Here is a 24912-nt window from a genome sequence, read left to right on the forward strand (position 1 = left end):
TGGGAATCAGTCACTCGCTTGCTACCTACAACAATCCCAGCCTGGCTGCCTCAGTCAGGCCCACTACTGTCACAGCAAAAGCTCAGGCACTCCACCTGAGCTTCCTACGATTGATGGGCGCAGATGGGACGAGTCCTTAGCTGGAGGAACACCAAATTTATACGCACCCAATCCCAGGTATCAGCGGCCTTGGAGCCTGAGAGGCTGCACCAATCAGGAAACCCCTCTGCGGCCCCGGAGTATACATCACCTGCAAGCCAACCCCACCTCTTCCTTACCGTCATCCTGTACCACTTCCAATCACTCTCCTTTCTAATGAGACCCTTCCACTAAATCACCTCCTTTTGCTCCCATCCCCCAGTCTTCCTCCCAGCAGACATCATGGCCCTCGACTGCGGACCGACAACCATAGCATCGGGGATCGCTTCCCTGGTAAGAAGTCCAGTCCAACCCAGTCCAGCTCTCTCAGCAATCCAGCTTATCCTGACACGCGTCTCACACAACAGTGCGCCATCATCGCCCTGATCCTAGGAGCGTAAGCGCCCCCTATCCCCTCCTCTCCCCACGACCCAAAACAACCAACTAACCCCATCTCTCGCACCAGCCTATCCTGGTCGCGCACCAGCTCTCTCTACCTCCCCCTCCCCCAATGGCTCCCAGCTCTAGCAACCTTCCTCCCTGCAATCAGCGCGCTGGCGCTCTTCCTGACTCACCGCATCCCCTCCGCATCGACCACCTCCCCCCACAACCGATGGCAGACCTTCCTCCCGATCCTCTCGCATCTGCACTCCATCCTCTCGACGCTCCTCGCCGCCGTCGCCCTCGCCTACCTCTACCCGGAATCTATCCTCCTCTGTCGTCTTGACCAGGAATGGCTCTCGTACTACCGCACCCGCAACGCGCAGCCCATCCGCGCCATCCAGGATAACTTCCGCTGCTGCGGGCTGCGGAGTATCCGGGACCGGGCGTGGCCGTTCAAGGATCGCACGCACGGAGACGACGCCTGCGAGGTGCAGCTCGGATACGGGCAGAGTTGTCTGGCGCCCTGGATGCAGCAGCAGCAGGGGGCATCGTGGATGATTTTTGCCGCGGCGGTTTTGGTGCTGGTTATGAAGGTGAGTCTTTCATTTTTTTTATTTTGTGTTTGTCTGAAGGATTAGGCTGGAGGTGCTGATTGTGGATCGTGTGGCTTTTAGGTCGGGTTTTATCAAGCTATGCAGCCCCGATCCAGCTGGATGCGTCGCACGTTTGGGAGACAGGCGCCGGAGTATCAGCGTATCACGCATCCGGAGTTGCAGGATGGGGAGGATGATGGGGAGGCGGAGGAGGGACGCGTTATCTTGCCCCGGGGAAGGCCGGCGTATGAGCATGAGAATGAGTGGGAGCGGTAGGCTGGCTTCTTTGAGTCTGTAAGATCTGAAGTGTCAGGGGAGAGGGGGGTTGAGTTGTGTTGTTCGGTTTCCTGCAGGGTCAGATGAGATGATTCCGGGCATATCTTGAAAAGTCTTTCATTAATACCCCCATCAGGCGAGACTGTTTGCTGAGTGAAAGGAGATGGGGCCATCTTACTCTTTTACCAATATCCTCTCAAAAAGGTATCTGACTAGATGACGGTTATGCTTCGGTTCTTTGTAGCTGATAGCCCGCTGCTAAACAGGGCTAGGCTAGTAGCTGGCTTCCTTCTTCTACGCCGTAATAGACACCGGGTCCCTCACTCTCTAATGACTACCATATATCTATCCTAGATCAATGGTCCCCAAAGCGTCAGAAACCCGACAACACCCCCTTCAAGTATGCAAGCAGCTCCTCCCAGTCCTAGACAAGTGCCACAACCCCTCAACAGAAACCCCACACCTCCCCAAGCCTCTCCAATATCAACCCTCGTGAGCCAAATATCATAACGACCTGCACACAGAATAAAGCAGGTCCGAGCCCACCTCGTACCGTACCCAAGCACATAAATATCCCAATATCCACTGAAAGGAATCAAATCCAGGAACACATGCAAGGATTTATACTTCAACATCAAGGTGACATGACACGATGGTGGCGTTTGCGATATCGCTGCATCTATATACCGGATGCCACGCCGGCTTCTCTTTCTCCCCCCCCCCCCCCCCTTTCCCCCTCCTTCCATTCTACAAGCCCTAGACAAAGACAAAGACAAAGAATAAATAGAAGCTCGTCAAGTTGTTTCCTGGTGCTGGTACTGCTGTGGAATGGAACTCCGTCCGCCCCGGGCCGGCCCGCTTCGCTTCGCCTCATCCAGAAGCAAGCCGAAAGAAACATCGGCAAGGCAGATAGATAGTATATAGATAGATGAAAGAGGGCGGGATCAGCCATCAGCCAGCCAGCCAGCCTTTCTGGGAAATGCCATGCAGGGTTCCCGATATACTTACTGTATTCTGCCAATAAGCCTGACTACGTATGTCAGAAATATACATTTCATGAGACTCCAGAGGGAGAAATAGAAACAACTAGAAGATAAATAAATATGATATATATATATATATATATATATATACAAACGCCGAGGTTTTAGTACTATACCATGCCAACATAAAGCCAACATAGAATACAGATAGAAAGGACCACATCGCCGCAGTGTAAAATAACATATTCATTCACATATATAGCCTTGCCCCCTAAGAAAAGGGAGATTAGATTAGATCAACCCTAGACAGTTGGCTATTTCAGTTACCCATATTGCGCGGCAGAACACGAGGACAGACGGGTGGTGTTGCCAGTACACACACACACACACACTATCTATCTCCACACAGCACGGGTAGAGATGTACGCAGCAACTCGCAAGAAAGTCCAGAAACCTGGAAGCGGGTCAGAACACGCCGGAGTGGCGGTCTGGATGCGTCTGGTCCAGGCCGAAAGGGACCTTTAGCTTCGGCCGAGATGGTTCTTATTTAACCGAGTTCATTCCAACACCAACCACCACTGCCTGCCCGTACACACGATATACTATATATAGGGTATGTATCTACTCACTCCATATCTGGATCACCATCCCAGAATCATACTGTGCATGAGATTAAATAAGCGTATTTAAATAAACGCACGCTCACTACGACCCAACTGAATCGATGTCAAAAACTCCTTAAAAAAGCACGTGGCCTAACTACTTTGTTTAACTACTTAGTACTTTAAAGTTTAGCGGTTGAGCCCCCTAAATCCTAATACTAATACTAATACTAATTAATAGTAGTGGTTGCCCTAATATATCCACCCTTGCCCCATTGGAGTCACATAAAGGGTGTTGTTGGGTTGTTGTCTTGCCGGAGTTTCTTACTGGCTTGGGACTAGACTAGGGAGAGGACTATCTATAACTAGTAAGTATCTAGTCGGTTCTACAGAGTAGATAGATAGTCACTAATCTGGAGCGGCGTAGAGTTAGACCCCTAATAGGAGTGCAATAACTAGATACCTAGTACGGGAGGTTTTTTTTTTCCTTTTCAGCGAGTAAGTGGTATTCAGAATTCTTGATAGAGATCTCTTGATACATAATTTAAGATTTGTTATTGTGCGCACCATTGCGGATAGCTACTTAACAAGAGGATAATAATATAGCCATACTAGATAAGACTACTTAAGAAAAAAAAAAAAAAAAAAAACTCTGTGAATTTTAAATTAGACCAGACCCGTTAACCAAAAGCTTTTCTCATAGTCATACTCATACTACTATACCCCATACGTCCAACGCAGCCTCACCCCCCACAGCCTCACAGCTCACATGGTCAACAAATGACATGATGACATGATTGAGTATTTGAGAGTCTGACAATGACAATGACATACTTATATATATATACTAGTACATACACCCATCCCCCCGTCACGGTCTCTCCCCCTCCCCTTAAAAATATCATCATCCACCACACAACCACACAACCATGCCCCCAACCCCCCCAAACGCCAACGAGGGTACATCCGCCGCACGCGCACCGGGTGCCGCACGTGCCTGATCCGGCGCATAAAATGCGACGAAACGCTGCCGTCATGCCGAAACTGCACCTCGACCGGCCGAACCTGCGACGGCTATCCTCTCTTCCAACTGCCCATCCTCGCACCGCGACGCCCCCCTCACCTCCACCTCCACCCCACACACACCAGCCTCCCCACACCAGCACCCGGCCTCACAGCCTCCGAACGACGCAGCTTCAGCTTCTTCCGCGACCACACCATGCCCATGATAACGGGATACTTCGACTCGACGCTATGGCAACGCACGATCCTGCAAATGAGCCACTCCGAAGCGGCGGTCAGCCACGCGGTGGCGGCGCTGGGCGCCTTACACGAGGTGAGCGAAGCGCGGGCGGGTGAGATGGTGCGGGCGCGGGCAGCCGAGTATCACCTGTTCGCGATGGAGCAGTACGGGCGGGCGATTTCGTTGCTGCTGAAGCGGAGGCCCGCGGGGTCGCGCGATCCCGTGCTGCGGTTGACGACCCTGGTGTGTTGTATGGTGTTTGTGTATTTTGAGTTTCTGAGGGGGGAGTATGCGGTGGCGTTGGTGCATTTGGGGAATGGGTTGAGGATTTTGCAAGGGGGGGGGGAGTGGTTTGGCTATAAGGAGACGCAGATGAGGAGTGCGAGGGAGGGCGAGGGGGAGGGCGAGGGGAAGGGGCATGGAGGGGGAAAGACGACCGAGACGGATTTTATCTGCGCGTTTTTGAAACTTCATATCCAGTGTGCGCATCTCGATGATTCCGGCGCCAAGGTTAGCTGGTATCCGACTACCACTACTACTACTACTACTACTACTACTACTTCGGATACTTCCGCCACGTCGAGCTCTACGTCGAGTGCTGACCTGGCGCTGGCGGATTTCACATACACCGCGCATCTGACGCTACACAACCTCGAAGATGCGAATAACCGGATGCACCCGATTCTGAACTACGTGTTCCAGTTCTGGCCGCACTGCGAAGTGGTGCTGCGGGATCGGCGACGGGACGCCACGCCGCTGTGGGAGGCGCAGGCGAAGCTTCGCGAGAATCTGGCGCAGCATGCGCGGGCGTTCGACGAGCTGGTGGCGCGGGCGCCGCCGCGGTCGCCGAAGGATGTGCGCAGCGTGGATCTGATCCGGGTGTATCATCTGGTGCTGGGGGTGAAGGTGGAGGTGTTTCTCGAGCTGGAGGAGATGGTGTACGATGGGTATCTGGCGGAGTGGGAGCGCGCGGTGGGGCTGTGCGAGAGGATCATGAATAGTTTTCTCGTCGAGTTTGGGGGCCGCGAGCAGCTGCCGAGTGTGTTTATGGATATGGGGGTGATTCTGCCGTTGGCGTGGGTGGGCATGAAGTGTCGGCATCGCGGCATCAGGGAGCGCGTGTTGCGGATGTTGGCGGCGTGGCCGCACAGGGAGGGCCCGAGGGATTCGGTGACGGTGGGGATGATGATTCGGGGGTTGATGGTGGTGGAGATGGAGGGGATGAAGGCGAGGGGGTTGGAGATGGGGATGGTCGCGGAGAGGGAGAGGGTCCGCACCGTGGGCGTCGAGAGGATGGCCGATGGGAGGCACGCCGTGCTGATCTATGCCCTGTCGGATCCAGAGGGCGAGCTGGTGATGCGCCGGCGGGTGTTTAAATTGGAGGATCTGGAGGTCAAGTAGAGGGAGCAACAACGGGGATTATATGGGTGGGGTATGTACAGGTATGGACACGCGCTGTAGTGTACAAAATGCCAATATCAACAAGAAAGGATGCATATACGTCGGCTGATTCCTATACAGAAGAGAAGGTGCGATGCGACATAGAAGGGGAAATTATAAAGCAAGACCGCTGCCATCGCCGCTCCAGCGGTACAGCGCGAGCACCTCTCGTCGGCGCTGCTGCTGCTCGCCAAAGTCCTCGGGTATACGACCCCGAACCTGCGCGAGAGCCGAGCGCATCACCTTGCGGAATGTTCTCTGGGGGGAAAGGGTCAGCCACGCCCACACCATCTGGGAAAGAGGAAGAAAGATAAGATACCTACCTGGTACTCAGTGTTCAACGTCACCACGCAGGCCTCGTGTGCTCGCACGATCGTCTCGCAGGCGCGGACGACGCTGGGACTAGCGTCCGCCTGCAGTTTGTCCGCCGCCAGCAGCAGCAGAAAGCTGCCTTGCAGGAGATAGATCCCAAAAAAGAACGGCATGAAGCTGAGATCGGGGTCATACTCCAAGATCTCCGCCGCAGCTTCCGCCGCCCCGACCGCGTGGCTCATGGCCTGCACAAAAGACTCCGAGGAGATCCACAGGTCGTGATCTTCCAGCAGATTGACCGGGTCCCATTTACCCGCCAGCAGGATGTGCAGGACATGCATGATGTGCGTGCCGTACGCGACCACCATCTTGGTGTGAACGATCGATTCGTTCACCCGGGACCCGACCGTGCTGCTCGAGCGCCCAGAGGGGCTCATATGGTCCAGATGGGAGCCTTCCACGGCAGGCTCGTTCTCCGCCGCCCCCATGGCCAGACTTCGGGTGTACCGGGCCTCGAACTCCTTCAAGCTGCGTCCATACGTGTCCAGCTGGCGGGTGATCTCCAGAACATGGTGTTCCCATTCCGGGCTACTCCGGAAGGCAAGACCAAATCGTGGGTGGTTTTCGGCATGATGCAGATCGACAATCTCGCCCAGGATCGTCATCAGTGGCAGGAAGTACCCAAACATGCTGTGCCCCGTGCACTCGACTGGGGGGCCGACTTGGCGATAAACGGTTCCGGCGAAATCACCGGCCTGCCACAGATCGTCGTTGATCGGCTGCAGCAGCCCCCCGCACTCCAAGTCCAGTAGCGTCAGCGGGCGGTTGTAACAGAGAGCCAGATGGCGATCCGTCGCGTACAGCAGCCACCAAAGGCGCCGGCGCTCTTCCCGTTCCTCCTCCGTAACATCCACGGCGGAGCTTCCAGAGCCATGGCTCATTGATGTAATTAGAGGCGGAGGGTGCCGTGTCGACGGGTCGACTTCGGAGGTGTCCCCCTCGTGCTCGCCGTCCTGCCGTGGATGGGAGACGTTGGGCGGCAGCTCGCGACCCAGCTTCAACTCGCGCGCGAGTGACCACGCGGCAGTCCACCACCGCATACTGGCCGCCTTGTATTCGCTCGCGGACACGACAGTCGCCAGATGCACGTAGGTGGCCACATCATCCACGACGCCGGTTGCGCTGCTCTGCGCGCCCAGCTGGTCCATCGAGACCCCAAAGCCTCCCAGGGCGACGCCGTTGATGACCATGTTCGCGGCATAGTTGGGGGACGCCTCCCCCGTCGCAGGGCCATGGACCAGCGGCCGGAGCAAGCCAATGGTCAGTTCCAACAGTTTCTGGCAGACGCGACCCCGAGCCGACGGAGGGGACGTCAGAAAGGCAGCTTCACTGGTCTGTGCTGCGACCCACAGCATGCTCGCCAGAAGTCCAGGACTGCACATTCGGGGTTTGGTAGGATGAAGGAAGGACTGTTTGCGGAAGATGTAGCCCACCACGTACGGGGACAGAGGGGACAGGTGAGACGAGGAGGAGCTGGTGAAGTAAACATCGAGAAGATCGCATGCCAGCGATTGGGGAATTATGGACGCAATGTGGGGCAGAACCGGCTGCAGGACAGGGTATCGTAACGTGCTCGAGAATGGGTGCAGGCTGAAGGAAGGGAAGTTTGCGGGGGATGGCGACGGGAGAGGCAGCCAGCCGGGCGACTGCGCGGGAGGCGTCAGCCCCAGGAACGGGGCTGACGGGTTGTCTGCCGAGTTTCCCAGTCGGAACTGGTTGACCGACGAGGAGCCCGGCTCCTGTGAGTTCATCAAGGCGAATGCGCTCTCGTGGTACCCATGATTGAGGCCCTGGGGCGGGAGAACGGAAGACGGCAGCGACCGTAGATCCGGCACCGACATCGGACGGGCCGATTCATTCAGAGGATGGAACTGGCTCATGTGCATCGCATCGATGGTCGTCCCCAACGCCGGCTGGGAATGGGCAGGTGCTGACTGTGGATCCTGCAGGCCTGACGGGTGTTGCATTTGCGACTGCGCCGAGGGCAGGCTGTGTGCAGCCTCGAAGGCCGGATCATATCGCCCATTTACATCCTGCCCCGACCGTCCATCAGGGGACGACTGGTCACCCAGTAGCGATGCGCCTCCTTGTCCTTGATAGCCGTTTGACCCGTGCGCCGCAGCGGCAGCCAGGTCCTTCTTCGACGCCTTCCCACGTTTCTTGCGTTCTCGCGCATACTCGCAGGTCAACCCGAATTCTGTGGAACAATAGTCAGACCAACGGACCAATTTCCCGCGCGAACGAACGTAGAAAGCATACCAACGCAGTGGGCGCACGGGTTCTGCCCGTCGCACTTGGTTCGGAGTTGGTTACACTGGTCACACGCACGGCTGATACGCCGGCGGACCGGGGCCGACGATGAATTTTTGCGGATCGGGGAGCGCGCCTCGACCAGGGCATCGCGTTGCGAGGAATGACTGAGCCCTAAGCCGATAGTCTGTTTATTCTCACTGTCGTAGAAGGAGTGGTCTTTGGAGTGGGAGATGGAAGAGTTCCTCAAGGAAGTGGAGGCGGCCGCGCCGTCCCCGGCGCCGGCGCCTGCGGCATCCCGAGACAGCTGCAATTGCTCCAGGACGTACTGCGAGCCCTCTGCGAGCGTATCCAGGCCGATGGTGCGGGAGTGCGCCATACCGGCCGACTGCGATGCCGAGGAGAAAGAAGAAAATGGACCGGTAAATTGCGGGAGCGAGGTGGTCGACATCCTCACCGGGCGGAGCCGTCCACTACCGGGGACATCGAGAGGTGTGGCAAGTGCAGGCCGCTCGTGATGAAGAAATCATGCGACGACAGCGAGAGACGGGCGAGATCGGTGCGAGGGGCGCGACGCGAAAGAGAGATCGATCCTGCTGTGGGAGGAAGAGGAGAGGGAGAGGGAGAGGAAGCGGAAGCGGAAGCGATCAGACCGACGGCATGGCCGACGCGAACTGCGGGGGAAGGACTAAGTAGTAGATAGCGTGGCGGATGGGCTAAAAGAAGGGACCTGACGAGCGAAAGAAAGGAGGAGAAGTCAGCAGGTCGCAGGATTCGCGCAGAGAGCCAAACGAAGCACACTAACTGGTTGCGTGGTAGTTCGGGTTGGCGAGGCCGGGGAAGGCTGCAGAGCTGCAGAGGAGGCCTCAGCGCTGATCGGGGGAGCCGAATCAGACCACCAGGTAGTGGGGAGAGGGGAGGAGGATGAGGAGAGAAACGACCGGATCCCACATCAGGAGGAGAGTTGGGGGGAAGGGGGGGTGGAGGATGGAGGACTTGAGGACTTGAGGACTGGAGGGGAAAGCAAAGAGGGAAAGAATGGGAAGGGCAGGAGGGATTGAAGGCGAAAAAGGCGGGGAAACCCAAGACGGAGAAAGAGTGAAGAGGGCGCCAGTCGGAGGGAGCTCCGGATCGTCAGGTCTGTCAGTACTGCATTTACTTGCTGTACCTACTAGTAGTACTCACACCCCCCTCTTCGTGTTTTTTTTTTCCTTTTTCTTTTTCCTTTTTTTTTTTTAAGTATGGTCCGGTGCCACTCCACCAATGGGTGACTTGACAGAAGCCACAGACTCAAGACTCCGCGGCATTGACTCCAGAATCAATCAGACCAGTACGGGTAGTTGCTAGTAAGGGATAAATACCACGAGAAAAGAAAGATAATAAAAAAAAAATAATAATAATATATGTGCTCAGGATCACATTCACTTCATCTATCTCAATATATATATACAGTATACAGTCAGTAGTAGTATGCACACGCCAAGCTCCAAAGCCCTAACTCATATATACACCGGAACATCCACCCGTTTGATGCCGAACAAACAAAACAACCCACAGATCAAACCAGAGCAGGATCTAGACAGGAAATACTCCGTGGTAGATCGTACACTCCAGAAAACAAAACGAACAACAGACCTGTACAAGTACAAGGGGATATCGAGACAAGGACGCAACAAAAATCGAAAGCAGAGAGGAAGGAAGGTATCGTGCTTCTTCGTCTTCTTCTCTCAGCAGAAGAAATACTTGCTGTCCCGGATCCGCGAGAGATCCCAATCACCTTTAGTCGGGACGGCGCGGAACCGCAAGGGAAGCCAGATATACATGTACGACTTGGGGGACTGTTTTTTGGGCCCGGTGGGCTCTTCTTCTCTCTCTTCTCCTTCTTCTGCTTCTTCGTGGACAGAGGATTCTTCGGCGGTAGTCCCACCCAGCACATCGTGGAATCCCTGGAACAGAGTCTCGATCGCCGGGTCCGATCGGTCTATCTCCATAGACTGGCTCGAGAGGTTCCGCTCCGCCGCCGCCAGGTCCGTGGGGACGTGACCCACACCGGTCGCGCCCAGGGAACTGACCATGCGCAGGTCAGCCTCGCTTGCCGACTGCTCGAAAAGGCTCGCCGGCGTCACCATGGCGCGTCCTTGCGCCCGGAGTTCCGGGTCTTCCGACTTCAGAAGAGTCTGGCGCTCGTGCTCCCGGATCAGCTCCGTGACCCTCCCGGTCTTCGAGGCTATGATCTTCGCTGCCTTGCGCTGGGCTTTGACCGCCCGCCCGAGGTCGCTGTCGGGTTCAAGCTTGGCAAGGAAGAGGTGCTGGCCGTACCGGACATCAAACTCGGCGGCCAGGCGCTTCACCACATCGTCAGAATGCATGCGAACGAACGCTTCCCGAAGCAGTTCGTTCATCTGGTCGACATCGGAGGCATGGGTCCAGAACGAATCGTGGACGGCGGAGAAGCTGAGACCGGCTTTGTTGCAGGCAATGGCAGACAGGATCATGTGGGTGGCGTCGAGCGAGTGGATGAAATTGGGGGGGAACGCCTGGAGCTGCTTGCGCTTGGAAACGACATCCATCGAGGTGTTATCGACGATGCTCAGAGTCTGGAGAGTGGTCAACAGGCGACGCGACTTGCGGACACGGTAGGGTTGGACAACGGGCAACCCGAGCGGAGTGGTCCAGATCACCGTAGATCGGAACAGCTTGGTGGGATCTTCCTTGCCTTTCCCCGACGCCATCGCCCACTCTTTCGCGATGTGCTCGATTTGTTGCGGGGACAGAGACTGGGTGATGCGACTGGCGCAATCGCCGAGCCAGTGCTGGATGTCGTGGGCACCGTTGAACATGGTGCCCAGAGCCTCAAACACCTTCCGCGCAACGTAAAGAGATCCTTTGCTCCGCACCTCTTGGGTGAGATCGGGGTAGTGGTCGGTGAGCTGCTTGCGAACCTGTTTCATAGCTCCCATGAAGGTCACACCGTAAACGTTGGTCATCACAGTCTGCTTCACCACCTTTCGCGTGATCTTGCCGTCCAGGATTTGGGCTAGAGGGTCGCCCGCAGCGGCTTCCCGCTTGATTTCCTCCTTCACGAACTCGGCAACACCAGTGTACACATCGGAGGGGCGGTCGGAGGGCTCAAGATTGACCTGCTGAGCGCCAATCTTGTCACCACCCAGCGCGGCATAGTGTTGCAGTCCGTTGCAGGATCCATCCTGGTGGATTGGCAAGCGCGACAGATATTGAGTGGGATCCGCGTGCCGAAGAGCATTCCGCAGCTCACAGCAGGCGGCCAAGCATTGCCACGGATCGTCGGCCTTGAGCCACCAGCGCCTGCCGTGCAAGCCTTTGTCGGCCGAATCAAGCACGTCCTCCAAATGGTCCATGGTAAACTGCTCTCGTTCCGAGAGACTAGCCTTGTCGAACCCGGAAAGGTTGGCGATTTGTACCTTCAACCATCTCAGGCCAGTGGCGCCAAGAGGCTTGGCTTCGCTGAAGAGGAGAAGTCCTCTGGCATTGTCCGCACCCATCTGGTTCAGATAGGGGGGGAGAGGATAGGCGCGTCCACGGAAATCCAAGTTGTGGGGGAGATAGAACGTCTCATCGAGATACGATCGGGCGACCTCCATCTGGAAGTTTTGGAAACACCGCTGGGAGTGGAACCCGGCTCTCAGGTTCTCGAGGTCCCGCATCTCGTTATCCCATTTCCTCTCAGCCTCGAAGCCCTCCTCTGGGGACGGTTTAGGGGGGTAATTTAGGTTGGGTTCCTGGGGAGCGAGTGAGGCGATAGGTTCTCCGGAATTCCAAGCTTCCAGCATGATATCGAAGACATCCCGATTGATAACCCACCCCGTACTTCCGAGAATATCCAGACCTTGACGGACTTGATCCAATCCGTTGTCCTGAAGCGCCGCTTTGACATAGGTGGGCTGCAACGTTTCGCCCGGGGTCGTACGGATGAGGTGGCTCTTATAAACATGATACCCGCCGTCGTTCATGCCTTTCCATGACTTCGGCTTGCACAGCATGGGAAGGTGGCGACCCAAGAGATCAGATGCCGGCTCCTTGGTGATAATCTTGACAATTGCAGGATGAAGATGAAGGTACCCCGAACGCCTTCCCCAATGGATTTGATAGGAATGCTGGAACGCAGGCTGCATCTCCGTTTTCGTCTCTCCTGCATTGTCCACCTTGACAGGCGCTTTGGCCACTTCAAAAAGAAAGCTCATCAAGGCAGCACCGACCTTCGCCTTCACACGGGGTGACCAGACAACGGTGGGATCGCTCTTCTCAAGATTGCGAGCAATCGTGCGCCACTGTGCGCGTCCATCACTCTGCTTGCGAAGGGAGATAGTTTGCTTGACAGCCTTCATCCGCGGAGCTTCTGCTGCTGACTCCTGTTGGAGGAACCGTTCCGCCAGATACTCGTCATGAAGCTCGGATCCGATGCTAGAAGCGATAGAAGATAGCTTCAGTCCTCCCTCCATACCTCCCCGACCGAATGCAGACATGACGGTAAGAATAGTGAGGGCGGCGAGCTTATCTGTGCTAATAGAGCGCAGAAAGATACCATAACCAACACGCTCTGTGTCTTGTATATCCCGAGGTTTAACTTCCGCCTGTTTAACAAGCTCGAGTTCTTCGTTGATCCTGGTCACCACATCAGAGTGCCACTGGTTTACAAGACCGCCCAAGCGCCTATCGCTACCAGAAGCAGTTTTTTGCCTGTCAGCGGCCTCTTGTCGCCAGCGTTTCAGCGCTGCTTGTATGGAGTCAGCCTCAAGATGCCGCTGCCTGGTAACGTTGTATTGTTCTCGACTCTCCGCATCAACGTCAGCATCGACGGGGATGGCAACTCTGCCCGGGGTGGAAAAAAGCGAGAGTGATTCTTTCAGAGACGAAAGTCCCAAGCCCTTTTGTTCAACGGATTTGACATTGATATGCTCGGAAGGGGCTGCAGTGTGGGTTTCCGGCGCAGTGTCCACTTCCATAGGACCCATTGCAACGCGTTGAATGTCCGATGAGCAGATCTGGAGTGCAATCCATGGTCAGCAATCATGACTACATAAAGCTCGAGGAGCAAGTAACGCCATGGCGTAAATGAAGGAGAGCGACCAACCTCTGAAAGTTCACCGATTTCCAATTCTGACAAAACAGGAGTCGCCAGAACTTCCTCTTCAAGAGAAGCGTTCTTTGTAAATTCCCAGTATCGGCGCACGCATCGATCGCGTTTCGTGCCGTGAAACATACGGAGTGCCATCCTGATCATGATTGCGTAGGTTGTCGCGTCCGCGTCCACCCCAGAGCTTGGCATGATGACTTCGAAGAACTTTTGCATGGGGAGAGTCAAATTATGTTGTCTGGTTAAAATCATATGCGAGACAAGTTCTTCGAGGTAGCGATTGTGGAGTGCAAGATACACGGGAGAAGCGGCAGGGTAGTACGCTCTTAGCCGAGTGAGAAGACTGGCAGCTCTGTCATAGCGATGAAGTCCAAGAGACACGTCGAAGTTCGCCAGCATCTCTTCTTCATCGCCACCAAAACCCTTCACCCTCCGCGACAACTTCGGTTTCGTTTGCAGGGCTTCATTGATGATGATCAGCGACGAGGTGTCGAATTCGTTGGCCATGGGTGAGTAGAAAGAAGACAATTGCGAGTCGAAATGCTGCTCGGAGCTATACGGGCTAGTTTCGAGAGACGCGTAAGAGCCTTGATCCGCTGCGGTGGCGAGACTCCGGCTGGACTGGAAGGACGACCGACGGGGACGCTCCTGGGGGGTGTTGGTGGAAGCGTTTGTGAGAGGAGTGGATCGAGTCGAATGCGAATGGAGTCTCAGGGATGCAGAGGGGAACACCGAGCGCCCCTTGGTGAGCCGCATGCGCAAGACGGCATTTTTCTGGAGGGCAAGCCGGGACAACATAATGCACGAGTGAGTATAGCAGGGATGAGTATTAAAGAATTATAACAAGATAGAGAAGATGCAATCTAGGCAACAACGATGGATGGTAGAGCAACGCGAAGCGCAAAAATGTCAGAGAAGAGAAAAAAGCGAATACGTGCAGGATGGGGTGCAAACGACCCAGGATCAGAAGCTGTCAGACAATGGACATTTATCCAAGCTGACAAGCCGCCCTGCAGCCCTCCAACGACAGGAGAAAGAAAAGAAGATGGGTAGGGAAGAAACGTGGTTGTGGTGAAGGAGGAGGAGGAGGAGGAAAAAGAGGAGAGAAAAAGGCGATGAAGGCGAAATGCAAGCAGGACGAGACGGAGACTTCGGCGCGGGAATGAAAAATACGACGCTTTGGCGCTCACCGCCCGCCGCCCGATAAGCACGTGAGCCGCACGTGATGTTCTCGAAGGCGCTGGAATTACGTGCGCCTCCCATTGGTTGCCTCGCCCCAGTAGTACCGGGGGTTCTAGTACCATGTAGTACTATGCTACGAATATAAACCCTAAAGCAGATCTCTCCATGCACGAAGGAATGCAAGTCATGGGAATTCGTAATGATGTCTACTCCAACCTCACGCCCGTCATACCTCCACCGGATGCCCTTCAGCAGCCCGCCCCTTCCCTTCACGCTGCTTCCTGCGGTTCTGTTTCATCGCCCAACCCGTCATGTCCGGACGAGCCGGATCTATACGCGGCGCACTCATCTGATCGAGATAATCCTCACTATTGATAGCCGACTCCAGCTGCGGCAGGCCGTCGACCTCCTGATGCATCATGTAGTTTTCGTACAACTGCCACGATTCCTCGGTCTGCAACAACATGATTAGCCAGCCATACGCAACAACACAGCATCCACCACCATCATCAGACATTGCCAACGTACCTCAGCATCCACCCACTCATAATCCTTCCACTTTTCATCCTGCATCTTCTTCAAAAGTTCCAGGTTGCCCGCAACCATAGCCGCCTCGCCATCCTCCGCGGCCTTGATCTTGACATCGATAGCGCGGGCCTCACTTTCAGCGGGACGGTCCTCCTCGCCCTCCTTCCTGGCCTTCCCCTTGCCCTTGACGGGGACCTCATCCAAGGCATCCAGATGATGCAACTGCGGATGCAGCTGCACGACAGCCGAAACGGGTGAAAGATGCAAGTTCGCTAAACCGTAAGCCCCCCTCATTAGCACCATCCCATAACAAGACGAAGAAAAATGCAAAAGAAAAGAAAAAAGAAAAAAAAACTCACCACCTCTGAAGGCAGCCAACATATAAACCGGATCCCCATCCTCTGGTCCCTTAATCCTACCACCCAGCGTCTGCACCCTCAGCAACGAGGCGGCATCCGGCCTGTCCCCGCCCGCATCAACCGCAGCCTCCATCTTAACCTTCCCGCCCATGGACGACGCGCCCTGCGAACTAAACCCCCCCGCCATGCCGTACGCGCCACCTTCGCGGGCGCTGCGGCTTTTCTTCAGCGCGTCGCCGTAGCGCAAACCCTTGCTGACATCGTAGTTGACGCGGGTGTTGATGGGGATGTCGACCTCAACGAGGCCGGTGGTGGGCTTGAGGCGGAAGGAGGAGGGTTTTTGGCCGTGGCGGTCGTCGTAGGCGGAGCCCGTGGGGCGGTCGAGGTATTGCAGGACGTAGCGCGAGATTTCGGAGTCTGTGAGGTAGATGTCGTAGGAGGCGACGATGGGGTCGGTGGTGTCGTCGGCGGTGGGGGGTTGGTGTTGGTGGTGGTTGTGGTGGTGGTGGGGTCCATTGTGAAGTGAGGTGGGGGTTGTGGATTGGTGGGTGAGCAGGTTGGTGATGGGGGAAGGAGGCTATAAGGGCATTGAGTCGAAAGAAGGAAGAGTCGGGGTGACTGGGAAGGGAGTGATTAGAGTGTGGAGGAAGTTGGGGACGAGCAATGTCTTCCTCGGTTTCGGAGGTGCAACTTTTTTTTTGCTTTATCGGAGGCGGAGATTCGGGTGATAAGATGCGGGCCGGCAGAATGGGGAGTAGTACACCGCTTACTATATTTGGAAGGGTCCCTCTCACATACTCCATACTACGGCGTAGTCAAACTAGTTACTTTCTCTCTCCCGCTTGTTTTCTCCTTTACTTTTGGTCTTGAGTCTTACGTGCACATTCATATCAATTAATCAATTAAGAGCATTGGTACGAACAAATTACCATATCAGCGTATATAGAACGTAAATGCGACGAAGTTTAGTCATAACAGTATGTACAGAACAGCTATATCGTCGTGGAAATCATGACAAAATCTTCAAGATGCATGCAGAACAAGATCACCGCATGCCTGGAGACCCAAATGTCTCTTTTTAATGTACCTAACATCTACTCTTCGTCATCTTCAGCAACCTGTACGCGAGAATGTTAGTTCGAGTTCATGAACAAGGGAGTAACTGGAAGGTAAAAGGGGTAACGTACTCCTTCGTGGAAGTTCTGTCCATCGGTCGTCTCCTTGATAACGCCGGCGCGGATGCACCAGTCTCCGAACCGCTCCGGAGTCTCACCGTCGGTGTTACGTTCCTTGGAGTACCGTCTAAGGAGATCCTTCATGATATCCAGGATCTCATCCTCCTTGATGGAGGAGCGGTGCAGCTTGTTCAGACGCTGTCCGTGGTATCCACCACCGAGGTACATGTTGTAGGCGCCGTACGCCTTGCCGACGAAGGCAACTTCCGCCAGCCAGGGTCGGGCACAGCCGTTGGGGCAACCGGTCATACGCATGACGATGCTGTCCTTGGCCAGGCCCACCTCCTCAAGAGTGGTCTCCAACTTGCCGATAAGGACCGGCAGGTAGCGCTCAGACTCGGCCATGGCGAGACCGCAGGTGGGGAAGGCGACACAGGCGGACGAAGAAAGGCGCATGCCGCTGAAGGAGGTGTTGTCAAGCTTGTACTGAGCCATCAACTCCTTGATGGCGGGCAGGTCTGCATCTTCGACGCTCGACAGGATCAAGTGCTGGTTACCGGTAAGACGGAACTCACCCTTGTCAAGCTTGGCGAGCTCGCGCAGACCAGTACGCATCTTGAAGTCGGCGGTGTCCTCGATACGTCCGTTCTCGATGAAGAACGTGAAGTGGTTGAGGCCCTTCTCGTCCTTCAACCAGCCGAATGTATCGACGTTGGAGACGAACTTGAAGGGGCGGGGCTCGGCGAAGCGCATGCCCTCCGGAAGGAGGGCTTCGACCTTCTCCTTGTAGCCAGCCACACCCATGTCATCAATGGTGTACTTTAGACGAGCATGCTTGCGGTTCTTGCGGTCACCGTGATCACGCTGGACCAACATGATCTTCTCACAGAAGATGTGGGCTTGATCCGCCGGAACGTAACCGAACATACGGCCGGTCTGAGGATAAGTCTTCTTGTTGTTGTGAGTAGCACCCATACCACCACCAGCGGTGACGTTGAAGCCTTCCAGATGTCCATCGGCGCCCTTGATGGCGATCAGACCGATGTCGTGTGCGTAGACATCAGTATCATTGTGAGGAGGAATGGCAATAGTGATCTTGAATTTACGGGGGAGATAAGTAGGACCGTAAAGAGGCTCGCTGTCGACAATCGCGTCGCCAGCCACCTGGACCTTCTTGTCGTCATCATCCTTCAGCCAGATCTCATGGTAGGCGGTGGTGGAGGGAAGGAGGTGATCGCTAATCTTCTTGGCGATGGCGTTGGTTTCGCGGTGGAAGTAGGAAAGCTCGGGGAGAGAACTGCACATGACGTTACGGTTGACATCACCACAGGCGGCAATGGTGGTCATCAGCGACTTGTTGATAGCCCGCATAGCGCCACGGAGGTTGCGCTTGATGACACCGTGGAACTGGAAGGTCTGTCTCGTCGTGAGCTTCATGGTCTCATTACCGTGCGAGCTGCTGATAGCATCCATCTGCAGCCACTGCAGGGGGGTAGCGACACCACCGGGAAGTCTGCAACGGATCATGAAGCTGTACGCAGGCTCAAGACCCTGGGCTTTCCGCTCATCACGGACATCACGGTCATCCTGCATGTATGTGCCGTGGAACTTGGTCAACTGCTGGTCACTGGCGGAGATAGCGCCAGTGGTCTCATCCAGCAGACCTTCGGCGATGGTACCGCGCAAGAAGTTGGACTGGATCTTAATGTCCTCGTTGGTCAACGGGGGAGGCTCGTCCGCAAGGCCCTCAACCTTGTCCACTCCCAGAGCCTGCCAGAGACGGGGCTCCCACTCGGAGTAACCGGTTTGGAAGGCGTCAGGGTCTTGATCATCACCGAGACCGATGTCCGCAAGCTTCTTTCCACCGAGGAAGGCAATGCGAGCATCAAGATCCTTGGCGGGCTTGTTGTAGTAGATCTTGTCTTCCTTGCGTGGCCAGTAGTGGCTGTCACCAAGACCGAAGATAGAGTAGTTGATGGAAGATAGATCCAAGTCACCCGTGTTCTTCACGAATTCCCAGAGACCACGACCGTTCTGGGGGAACTCTCCCTGGCCAGCCGTGCTAGTGATCAAAACGACGTTCTCCTCAGTCGCAAGGTCGTCCAGGGGGTAGTCATCCATGGCCATGACCAGAGTCTTCAATCCGCGTGCGCGACCGCGGTTTCCGAGACGCTTCGCCAGGGTCGCCGCATTGCCGCCGTCAGAAGCGTAGAGAATGGTCAAGGGAGCACCGAAGAGACCCTCAAGAAGCTTCTCATACGAGTCCTTGGCCTTCCGCTTCTGCACAGCACGGACCTCAGTGCCGTAGGACTCAGACAGGACGGATGAGAACTTGGGGTGACGGTTCATGAGCTGCGTCAGCTGGTTGTCCCTCTTCAGGAATTCCTCAAGCTCGCGCTTGATACGGTCCGAATCCAGAGAGAACTTCGGCTCGCCGTTCTCGTCGTTGCCAGGGTTCCAGCGGTACAGGGGCCAGTAACCAAGGTCGACAGCCTTCTTAGTTTCTTGAAGAACGGTCAAAGGAGAGTCATTCTCCTGGTTGTAGGGCAGATAAGCAACAATGACCGAGGGACCGTCAAACTGTTCCGCCTCGGCCATAGCCTGGAGCACCTGGGTGTAGGAGCCGTACACGGCAACGGAGGCGACATAGGCATTACCATAGTTCATAGCATACAATCCGATGTCCTTCTTTCTGCGAGTGGGGTCGGCGGCGGTGCGTTCCGAGTAAGGTTGAGAATCGATGACGAGCATGTTGACGTTGGCGCCCGAGGCGAGAACGTGGTGAACACCGGAGTTTCCAAGGTCGTACGCCCAGGCATCAGAGCCAACGAGCCACAGAGACTCATCGTAGAACAGCTTCTTGGAAGACAAAAGCTGTCTCGCAAGTGCGGAGCCATCATTAGAAAGGCGGGCAATGACATCAGGAGCCAACTTGTTGGCCTTGGAGGCATCTCCAGCGCTAAGGGCCCACTTCGACAGCCATGAGCGGGGGATATCAGTAGCAAAGCTAGTGGCCTTGGACGCTTCCTCGACCTCCTTGATGAAACGCTGACGGTGTTCCAACCTGGCAGTTAGCGCGCCAAATCCGTACTCGGGGCTAGCGGCAATAGTGGAGGAAATGCCTGCATTCTTGGAGCCCAACTGGTTAGCGATGTGCAGACGCTCACCAAAGAGCTGGTTCAAAATTTTGAGGTAAGCGTTCTCGATGGCGGGTTGCTCCAGAGAGGACTGGACGGCAGGGACCTTGGAACTTCCGATCTCTAGGTTCTGGATAGGCGAAGGAGAGGTCAGGTTCTGGACAATGCCACGGAGAGCCTGAACCGCCGTGGAGGGCTCGACATATCCCAGCCTGTAGCCGACAATCTGAGGGGTAGTACGACCAGCAGCGGGGGACAAGCTGGAAAGGAGATCCATGAACGCAGGGCCCCACTTCGTGGTCTTGCGGACCTGCTCCAACACCGCAATCTTCTCAACAGAGCTGGGAATGGAGTTGACAATCTGACCGCCAATCCAGGGACGGTACAAACGGGCAGTTATCAGTCCAACTTTGCCAAGCTCGCCGGTAGCTTCCTCTTTGCCCAAGACGTCCACAAACACACCAGTCGAACCAAAAACGAAGATAGCCGACTTGGCCTCAGCGGGACCAGTGTACTCGATAGCGCGGTAGTTGCGACCCACTGTCTCCGACAGCAACCTCCATATTTGAGAAGTCCACTCGAAGATATCAGCAGCGCTCACAGGCCGCGTGGATGAAGCATCGACGGTGGTGGCAGCAGAGCTGGTAGCACGGCTATCTGCGCTGCTGTCTCTCCGCGAAGAGCCAACGGACGAGTTGTCCAGACTGATGCTCGAAGGGGTCTGGGCCGGCCGACCGGGAGTGGAGGAGCCTTCAGTCTGACCAGCGGCGCTGTCCACAGCATCCTCAGAGACAGTGGCAACCCGTCCAGAATCAGTGTACAGCGTCTGGGCACCGTGACCAGAGGAATGTGTGACAGAGGTTCCCAGGCTGAGAAGGGCCCTTACGACATCGGCATTCTCCTCTGCAATCGCATCGTCGCGAGCCGAGTTGGCAGGGTCGAAGAAGTGGATGACACCCTTTCCGGACTTGCGGGCCAACGCGTGGGCGGTGATGGCGATATCCTGGGCCTCCTGGACCGTCTCAGAGTGCAGGAAGGTGAATCCACACTGTCTGATCGAGCTGATCACGGAGTAGTCTGGGAACGGGTGGGGCTCCAGAGCGACGTGGATGACGACGGGGCTGTTGGCCAGACGGTAGAGGTGAGGGATGGAAGTGAGGAGGGTAGAGGAGGTGGAGACCACCGAGACTGCATTGCCTGCCTGCAGCGGGTGGAACACGGAGAGGAGGGGATCTTCGTTGTATCGAACGGCCACCACCTGGACGGACTATTAGTTGGCATTCGCTGCTGAAGGGGACCTCGCGGCACTCACGTCAGGCACGCCCCTTGGCAAGACGTTACGGGCATTGTGTCCCTTCAGGGTCTTGAGGGTCTTGGAGAACCAAGAATCCACCTGGAGCGATGGTTGCACGGAGAGAACGACATCGCTGGCCAGGTAGGCGATTCTCGCCACTGCATGATGCGATCATACATTAGCACTCGGGGAGGGAGTACGAGACAATAGATGGAAATCCAGCCAAAAAAAAGCAAAACAAACAACAATGTAGGAATCATACCTGCTTCCCCAGCAGTCGAAACGGACGCCATCTTAGACGATAGCTGGCTGCGCTGCGAAACGCGCGCAGGGATATTATAAGTGGGATGGCCCGGAAAGTAAGTAGTAGTAGTGATATCACCGCATACGGGTGACTCCCCACTCAATTCGAGATCAAGGCGAGATGAGGTGGACGGGAGAAGGAGGGGAGGGGAGAAAGGAAGGAAAGAAGAGGAGAAGGAGAATTAATTTTAGCTTCACGGTCAGCCGTGTTCCCCTAAATTTTTTTTTTTTTTCGTTTCCCTTATCCTTCCAGCAGCGAGCGAGCAGCGGTGGTTTGCGCTGCTGCTCCTCATAGACTTTTGGGCGTTTCTCCGCCATCGGGGTTGGATTAGCCCCTTTCTGATTGGACTGCGATCACGACATCGATGCAAACAGCCGCAGGGTCGCCGTGCAAACACCCCCCATCGGGTTAAGCGCGGGGAGTCCCGTGATGAGCCCGCGAGCACGTCAGCACGGCGGCCTGAGGCTGCCAGCATTCGGCGGGCTGGTGGGAAGAATAATGCCGGCGAGAACGTGGGAGTCGATTTGCTGCAGTCCGGGGAAATCTTGCAGTGCCGAACTCGCGGATGCACGGATACAGTATTATTACCTCGACAATTCCTCTCCCATTGACTGTTGACCCAATAATAACAGGGACATGGTATATGTGTACAATCGTGTGCATTGTGTAATCAAAGAGTCATCGAATTTGTTTCTCTTAGTAGTCCACGGATCTTCGTAATAACCCACCCGGTTCCATCGAATTACAACGCATACCTTCGTCATCCGGGATTCATGCCGGGCTCTGCTAGCTGATGGCGCAGTACCTACCCGTCTCGCCCGAGAGGCCGGATATGACTCCGCCAAGGCAATGAACATACGCTGAGGTACGACTTACATACTCTAGACAGGTCGATGCGCTGCACACAAAATAAATAAAGTGGTTCTCTTGGCCAGATATGGCGGAAAATATATGCAAATCCCTAGCATGATGCAACAAAAATGTACCCTGAAGACGCCGGAAACCACCCCAACCCCCCATCGATACAAATATACAGGTCCAAGACGCCAGGTACGTATCGGGCAATCACCTAAGGCCCCCTCCAGGCCGACGGATATGTTCACCATTCCAGCTGTGTCGGCCCCGAGTGGCCTGGTCCTGTTCCGCGTGTCCAGTACCGACGTCCCATGTGAGGAGAAAGACGGCTGCGAGACAGGCAGAAGTAATGAGATGTCGCCCGGGCACCCCGTGTCCTCCATTCACCCAATTCATAAACGGTATATGTAGATCATTCCGGCATATATAATAACAGGATTGAGAAGAAAGCATGCAAGGTTGGGTGGGGCGGAATGGAGAGGCCGTGCATGCGGTCAGCCTCTCCGCAGTGTACCGTGGCGGTGTTGGCTAGAAGCGCGCGGCGATTCTGGGAAGGAGGGCAGACGCCCACAGATCCCTAGAACCTCCAACAGGTTGGACGCCAGAGCGAGATGTGTCCTGAGGAGCCCCAAATGGTAACCCGATCTCGAGAGTTCGCGCATTACCTGTTTTCGCTCCATGGATGCAGCTTCCCGTTCATGCCGGGTATTTGTTCGTGGATTGGTGATTGCAGGGCTACCCCTTGGAAAGCGGACGGGGAGGGCTGGGGAGGACCGGTTCCAGATCGACGTCTTCTCTCCCTCTCCAGCGGGCCCGGGAGCTCGTTGCCTTCGCCGCGGGCACGGAATCGACGGCCCATGGTGGCCATCCAGTTGCCTCCCTCCTCGTCTTCACCCAGCCAGTAGTTGCGACCAACGCCAATCATCGCGCGCCCCAGCTTTCCCTGCCACCCTTGACCATCGGGGCTGTAAGGTGAGAACGGCTCCCGGTCGATGTCGGCAACGCTGGCCACACTGGCGATTGAAGTATTGCGACTGTGGGTCGGAAGTTGGGTGTGGCGAGGCACGGCGACGTAGAGACGGAGCGCTTGGCGGGCAAATGCGAGCATGACGAAGACAAAATAGATGCGGATGGCCCAAAGGGAGCAGATGAACAGGATGCTTTGGAAGCTTTCGGGCTGTGCGACTGCGTTTCCAAGGGCCTCGGGCCTCCGTCCGTGGTGACCGCCCTCTCCTTGGGATACATCGTACTTGGGGCTCGTGAAGCCGGCGGTTTGAGCGATGGTGTCCCCGCCCGGTCCTGCGGCGCTACCGTTGTCGTAGTGCTGGGAGACGACGAGGAACCAGGTCACACCGAATGCCGCGGTGTAGGCGGCGTTGATGACACTATCGAAGACGTAGAGCCAGGCGAGCGCGAGACATTGTAACGGGGATTGTTTGCGGATGTGTGGGAAGAGCAAGGTTACGAGGCCCAGAGCGAGGAGGGAGTAGAGGTACATGGACAGCTGCACGGGGGAGAGGTGGTACCCGGTCAACAGGGCGAGGAGGCCATAGAGACCGCTGATTTTGTTGAGGAGTAACGAGAGGGAGATCAAAGAGGCGCCTGTTTGCAGGCTCATAACATAGAGGAAGGTCTGTGTGAGATCACCGGGCGAGGGGGGGGGGGTGCGCTGGTTAGCCTCATTTCAGTGAGCGACCGGGCAGCGGCACGGTCGGGATGGAGGGTCTCGTTCCCATCGTAAAATTTCACGCGGGAGCTGAAACATACCTCTGGCCGCGGGATGCGGAGGAGACGGGTTGAAAACCCCATGATTGATATCGGCGACCGAGATATCAGAGTTATTGGGAGTTATTTTGGGGATGAAGGGGGTTGGTGAAGGGAGCGACAGAAAGAGGAAAAGGAATGGAAGGCGACGGGTGCGACGGGGAAGAAGGGAGAGAGAGGGAGGGAGGGAAGGCTTAGTAGTAGTAGTGGTGGTGGTGGTAGTGTACCTTGCGGCGTATGCGTAGTACACAGTCGCAGTGACGCTGACGCTGGCGCTGACGCCCAATTGCGGGTTACGCTGTTGCACCAAGTAAGTACTAGCAGTACTAGCAGTACTGCCAGTACTGCCACCCAGGGGCGCGATTTTCCGGTCGATCCGCCTGCCGATCGCTGCCCTTTCCTGGCAACGACCCTGTTGGTTAGTACTTGTAGTACTGTTAGTCTAGTAGATGCACTCCGTAGCAGGCACGTAGACCCTATCACCGCCAAGCGCCCGCATGACGTCCTGATGAACATGGTTTCCATATCATAGTATCTAGTACTATCTTTCCACGGAGTACTCCATAAGGAGACGGCTTGTCCTTGTGACACCTGATCAGGCGCACCTTTCCCATGGTGGTCTGATGGGCCCGTCAGCTAGGAGGTACTAGTAGGTCGGGTATTATGTATGTCTGTTGCATAATGCTTGAACTGTGCTTGTTTGCCAAGCAATACGAGTACGAATCGCTGGCTGTCGCCTGCGGAAGTAGTACTCCGTATAGCGCCCGTCCCGTCCTGAAATCCCACTCAGGGGGGCCCGGTTTGGGGGCCCCTCAATAAAAACATGGGCCTCGGTTGCACCGTGTCTTACTACTTTGTATTCAAGTCTGCTGAGAAAACGTCGAATCGTACCTCGAGCGGTGGCCAGGCACCGACCGTTG

At 55.7% G+C, this 24912-nt stretch overlaps 5 protein-coding genes across 5 annotated transcripts; 1 reads left to right on the forward strand and 4 right to left on the reverse strand.

Annotated features, from left to right (window-relative positions):
* The first annotated feature begins 293 nt into the window (after positions 1 to 293).
* Positions 294 to 5745, forward strand: BO70DRAFT_385199 (Zn(II)2Cys6 transcription factor). Its single transcript, XM_025545717.1, has 6 exons — positions 294 to 432; positions 507 to 535; positions 605 to 1115; positions 1197 to 1334; positions 1844 to 2030; positions 3936 to 5745. The coding sequence occupies exons 1-6, from the start codon at positions 382 to 384 to the stop codon at positions 5618 to 5620; spliced, it is 2601 nt and encodes an 866-aa protein (XP_025402228.1). The 5' UTR covers positions 294 to 381; the 3' UTR covers positions 5621 to 5745.
* Positions 5625 to 8939, reverse strand: xlnR (putative C6 transcription factor). The gene is made up of 3 exons (XM_025542520.1): positions 8291 to 8939; positions 5983 to 8228; positions 5625 to 5917 (listed from the first exon to the last, which is right to left on the reverse strand). Exons 1-3 carry the CDS (start codon positions 8730 to 8732, stop codon positions 5774 to 5776), a joined length of 2832 nt encoding a protein of 943 aa, XP_025402229.1. The 5' UTR covers positions 8733 to 8939; the 3' UTR covers positions 5625 to 5773.
* A 752-nt stretch (positions 8940 to 9691) lies between these two features.
* On the reverse strand, positions 9692 to 16352 carry BO70DRAFT_426719 (DNA-dependent RNA polymerase family protein; the record flags this gene model as incomplete). Its single annotated transcript, XM_025547818.1, has 6 exons — positions 9692 to 13302; positions 13392 to 14168; positions 14809 to 15030; positions 15105 to 15376; positions 15464 to 16040; positions 16341 to 16352. 6 exons carry the CDS (start codon positions 16350 to 16352, stop codon positions 10009 to 10011), a joined length of 5154 nt encoding a protein of 1717 aa, XP_025402230.1. The 3' UTR covers positions 9692 to 10008.
* An 18-nt stretch (positions 16353 to 16370) lies between these two features.
* On the reverse strand, positions 16371 to 21602 carry BO70DRAFT_359355 (sulfite reductase (NADPH) subunit beta). Its single transcript, XM_025542521.1, has 4 exons — positions 21332 to 21602; positions 21088 to 21227; positions 16651 to 21033; positions 16371 to 16581 (listed from the first exon to the last, which is right to left on the reverse strand). The coding sequence occupies exons 1-4, from the start codon at positions 21360 to 21362 to the stop codon at positions 16558 to 16560; spliced, it is 4578 nt and encodes a 1525-aa protein (XP_025402231.1). The 5' UTR covers positions 21363 to 21602; the 3' UTR covers positions 16371 to 16557.
* A 1287-nt stretch (positions 21603 to 22889) lies between these two features.
* Positions 22890 to 24606, reverse strand: BO70DRAFT_350297 (inositol phosphorylceramide synthase regulatory subunit KEI1; the record flags this gene model as incomplete). Its single annotated transcript, XM_025541686.1, has 3 exons — positions 22890 to 23830; positions 23996 to 24404; positions 24598 to 24606. 3 exons carry the CDS (start codon positions 24604 to 24606, stop codon positions 22890 to 22892), a joined length of 1359 nt encoding a protein of 452 aa, XP_025402232.1.
* Positions 24607 to 24912: the final 306 nt, after the last annotated feature.

Source organism: Aspergillus heteromorphus (genome assembly GCF_003184545.1).
Source record: "Aspergillus heteromorphus CBS 117.55 chromosome Unknown BO70scaffold_4, whole genome shotgun sequence".
NCBI classification, from domain to species: Eukaryota; Fungi; Ascomycota; class Eurotiomycetes; order Eurotiales; family Aspergillaceae; genus Aspergillus; species Aspergillus heteromorphus.

Excerpts from the sequence above, each read along its gene's own strand:
- BO70DRAFT_385199 (XM_025545717.1), top strand. The coding sequence starts at position 382 with ATGGCCCTCGACTGCGGACCGACAACCATAGCATCGGGGATCGCTTCC. Across the intron at positions 433-506 it reads CATCGGGGATCGCTTCCCTG|TGCGCCATCATCGCCCTGAT; the intron begins GTAAGAAGTCCA and ends CTCACACAACAG. Across the intron at positions 1,116-1,196 it reads TTTTGGTGCTGGTTATGAAG|GTCGGGTTTTATCAAGCTAT; the intron begins GTGAGTCTTTCA and ends TGTGGCTTTTAG.
- xlnR (XM_025542520.1), bottom strand. The coding sequence starts at position 8,732 with ATGTCGACCACCTCGCTCCCGCAATTTACCGGTCCATTTTCTTCTTTC. Across the intron at positions 8,229-8,290 it reads CCCGTGCGCCCACTGCGTTG|AATTCGGGTTGACCTGCGAG; the intron begins GTATGCTTTCTA and ends ATTGTTCCACAG. Across the intron at positions 5,918-5,982 it reads CGTTGAACACTGAGTACCAG|AGAACATTCCGCAAGGTGAT; the intron begins GTAGGTATCTTA and ends CTTTCCCCCCAG.
- BO70DRAFT_359355 (XM_025542521.1), bottom strand. The coding sequence starts at position 21,362 with ATGGCGTCCGTTTCGACTGCTGGGGAAGCAG. Across the intron at positions 21,034-21,087 it reads TGCCAAGGGGCGTGCCTGAC|GTGGTGGCCGTTCGATACAA; the intron begins GTGAGTGCCGCG and ends TAGTCCGTCCAG. Across the intron at positions 16,582-16,650 it reads GACAGAACTTCCACGAAGGA|GTTGCTGAAGATGACGAAGA; the intron begins GTACGTTACCCC and ends TCTCGCGTACAG.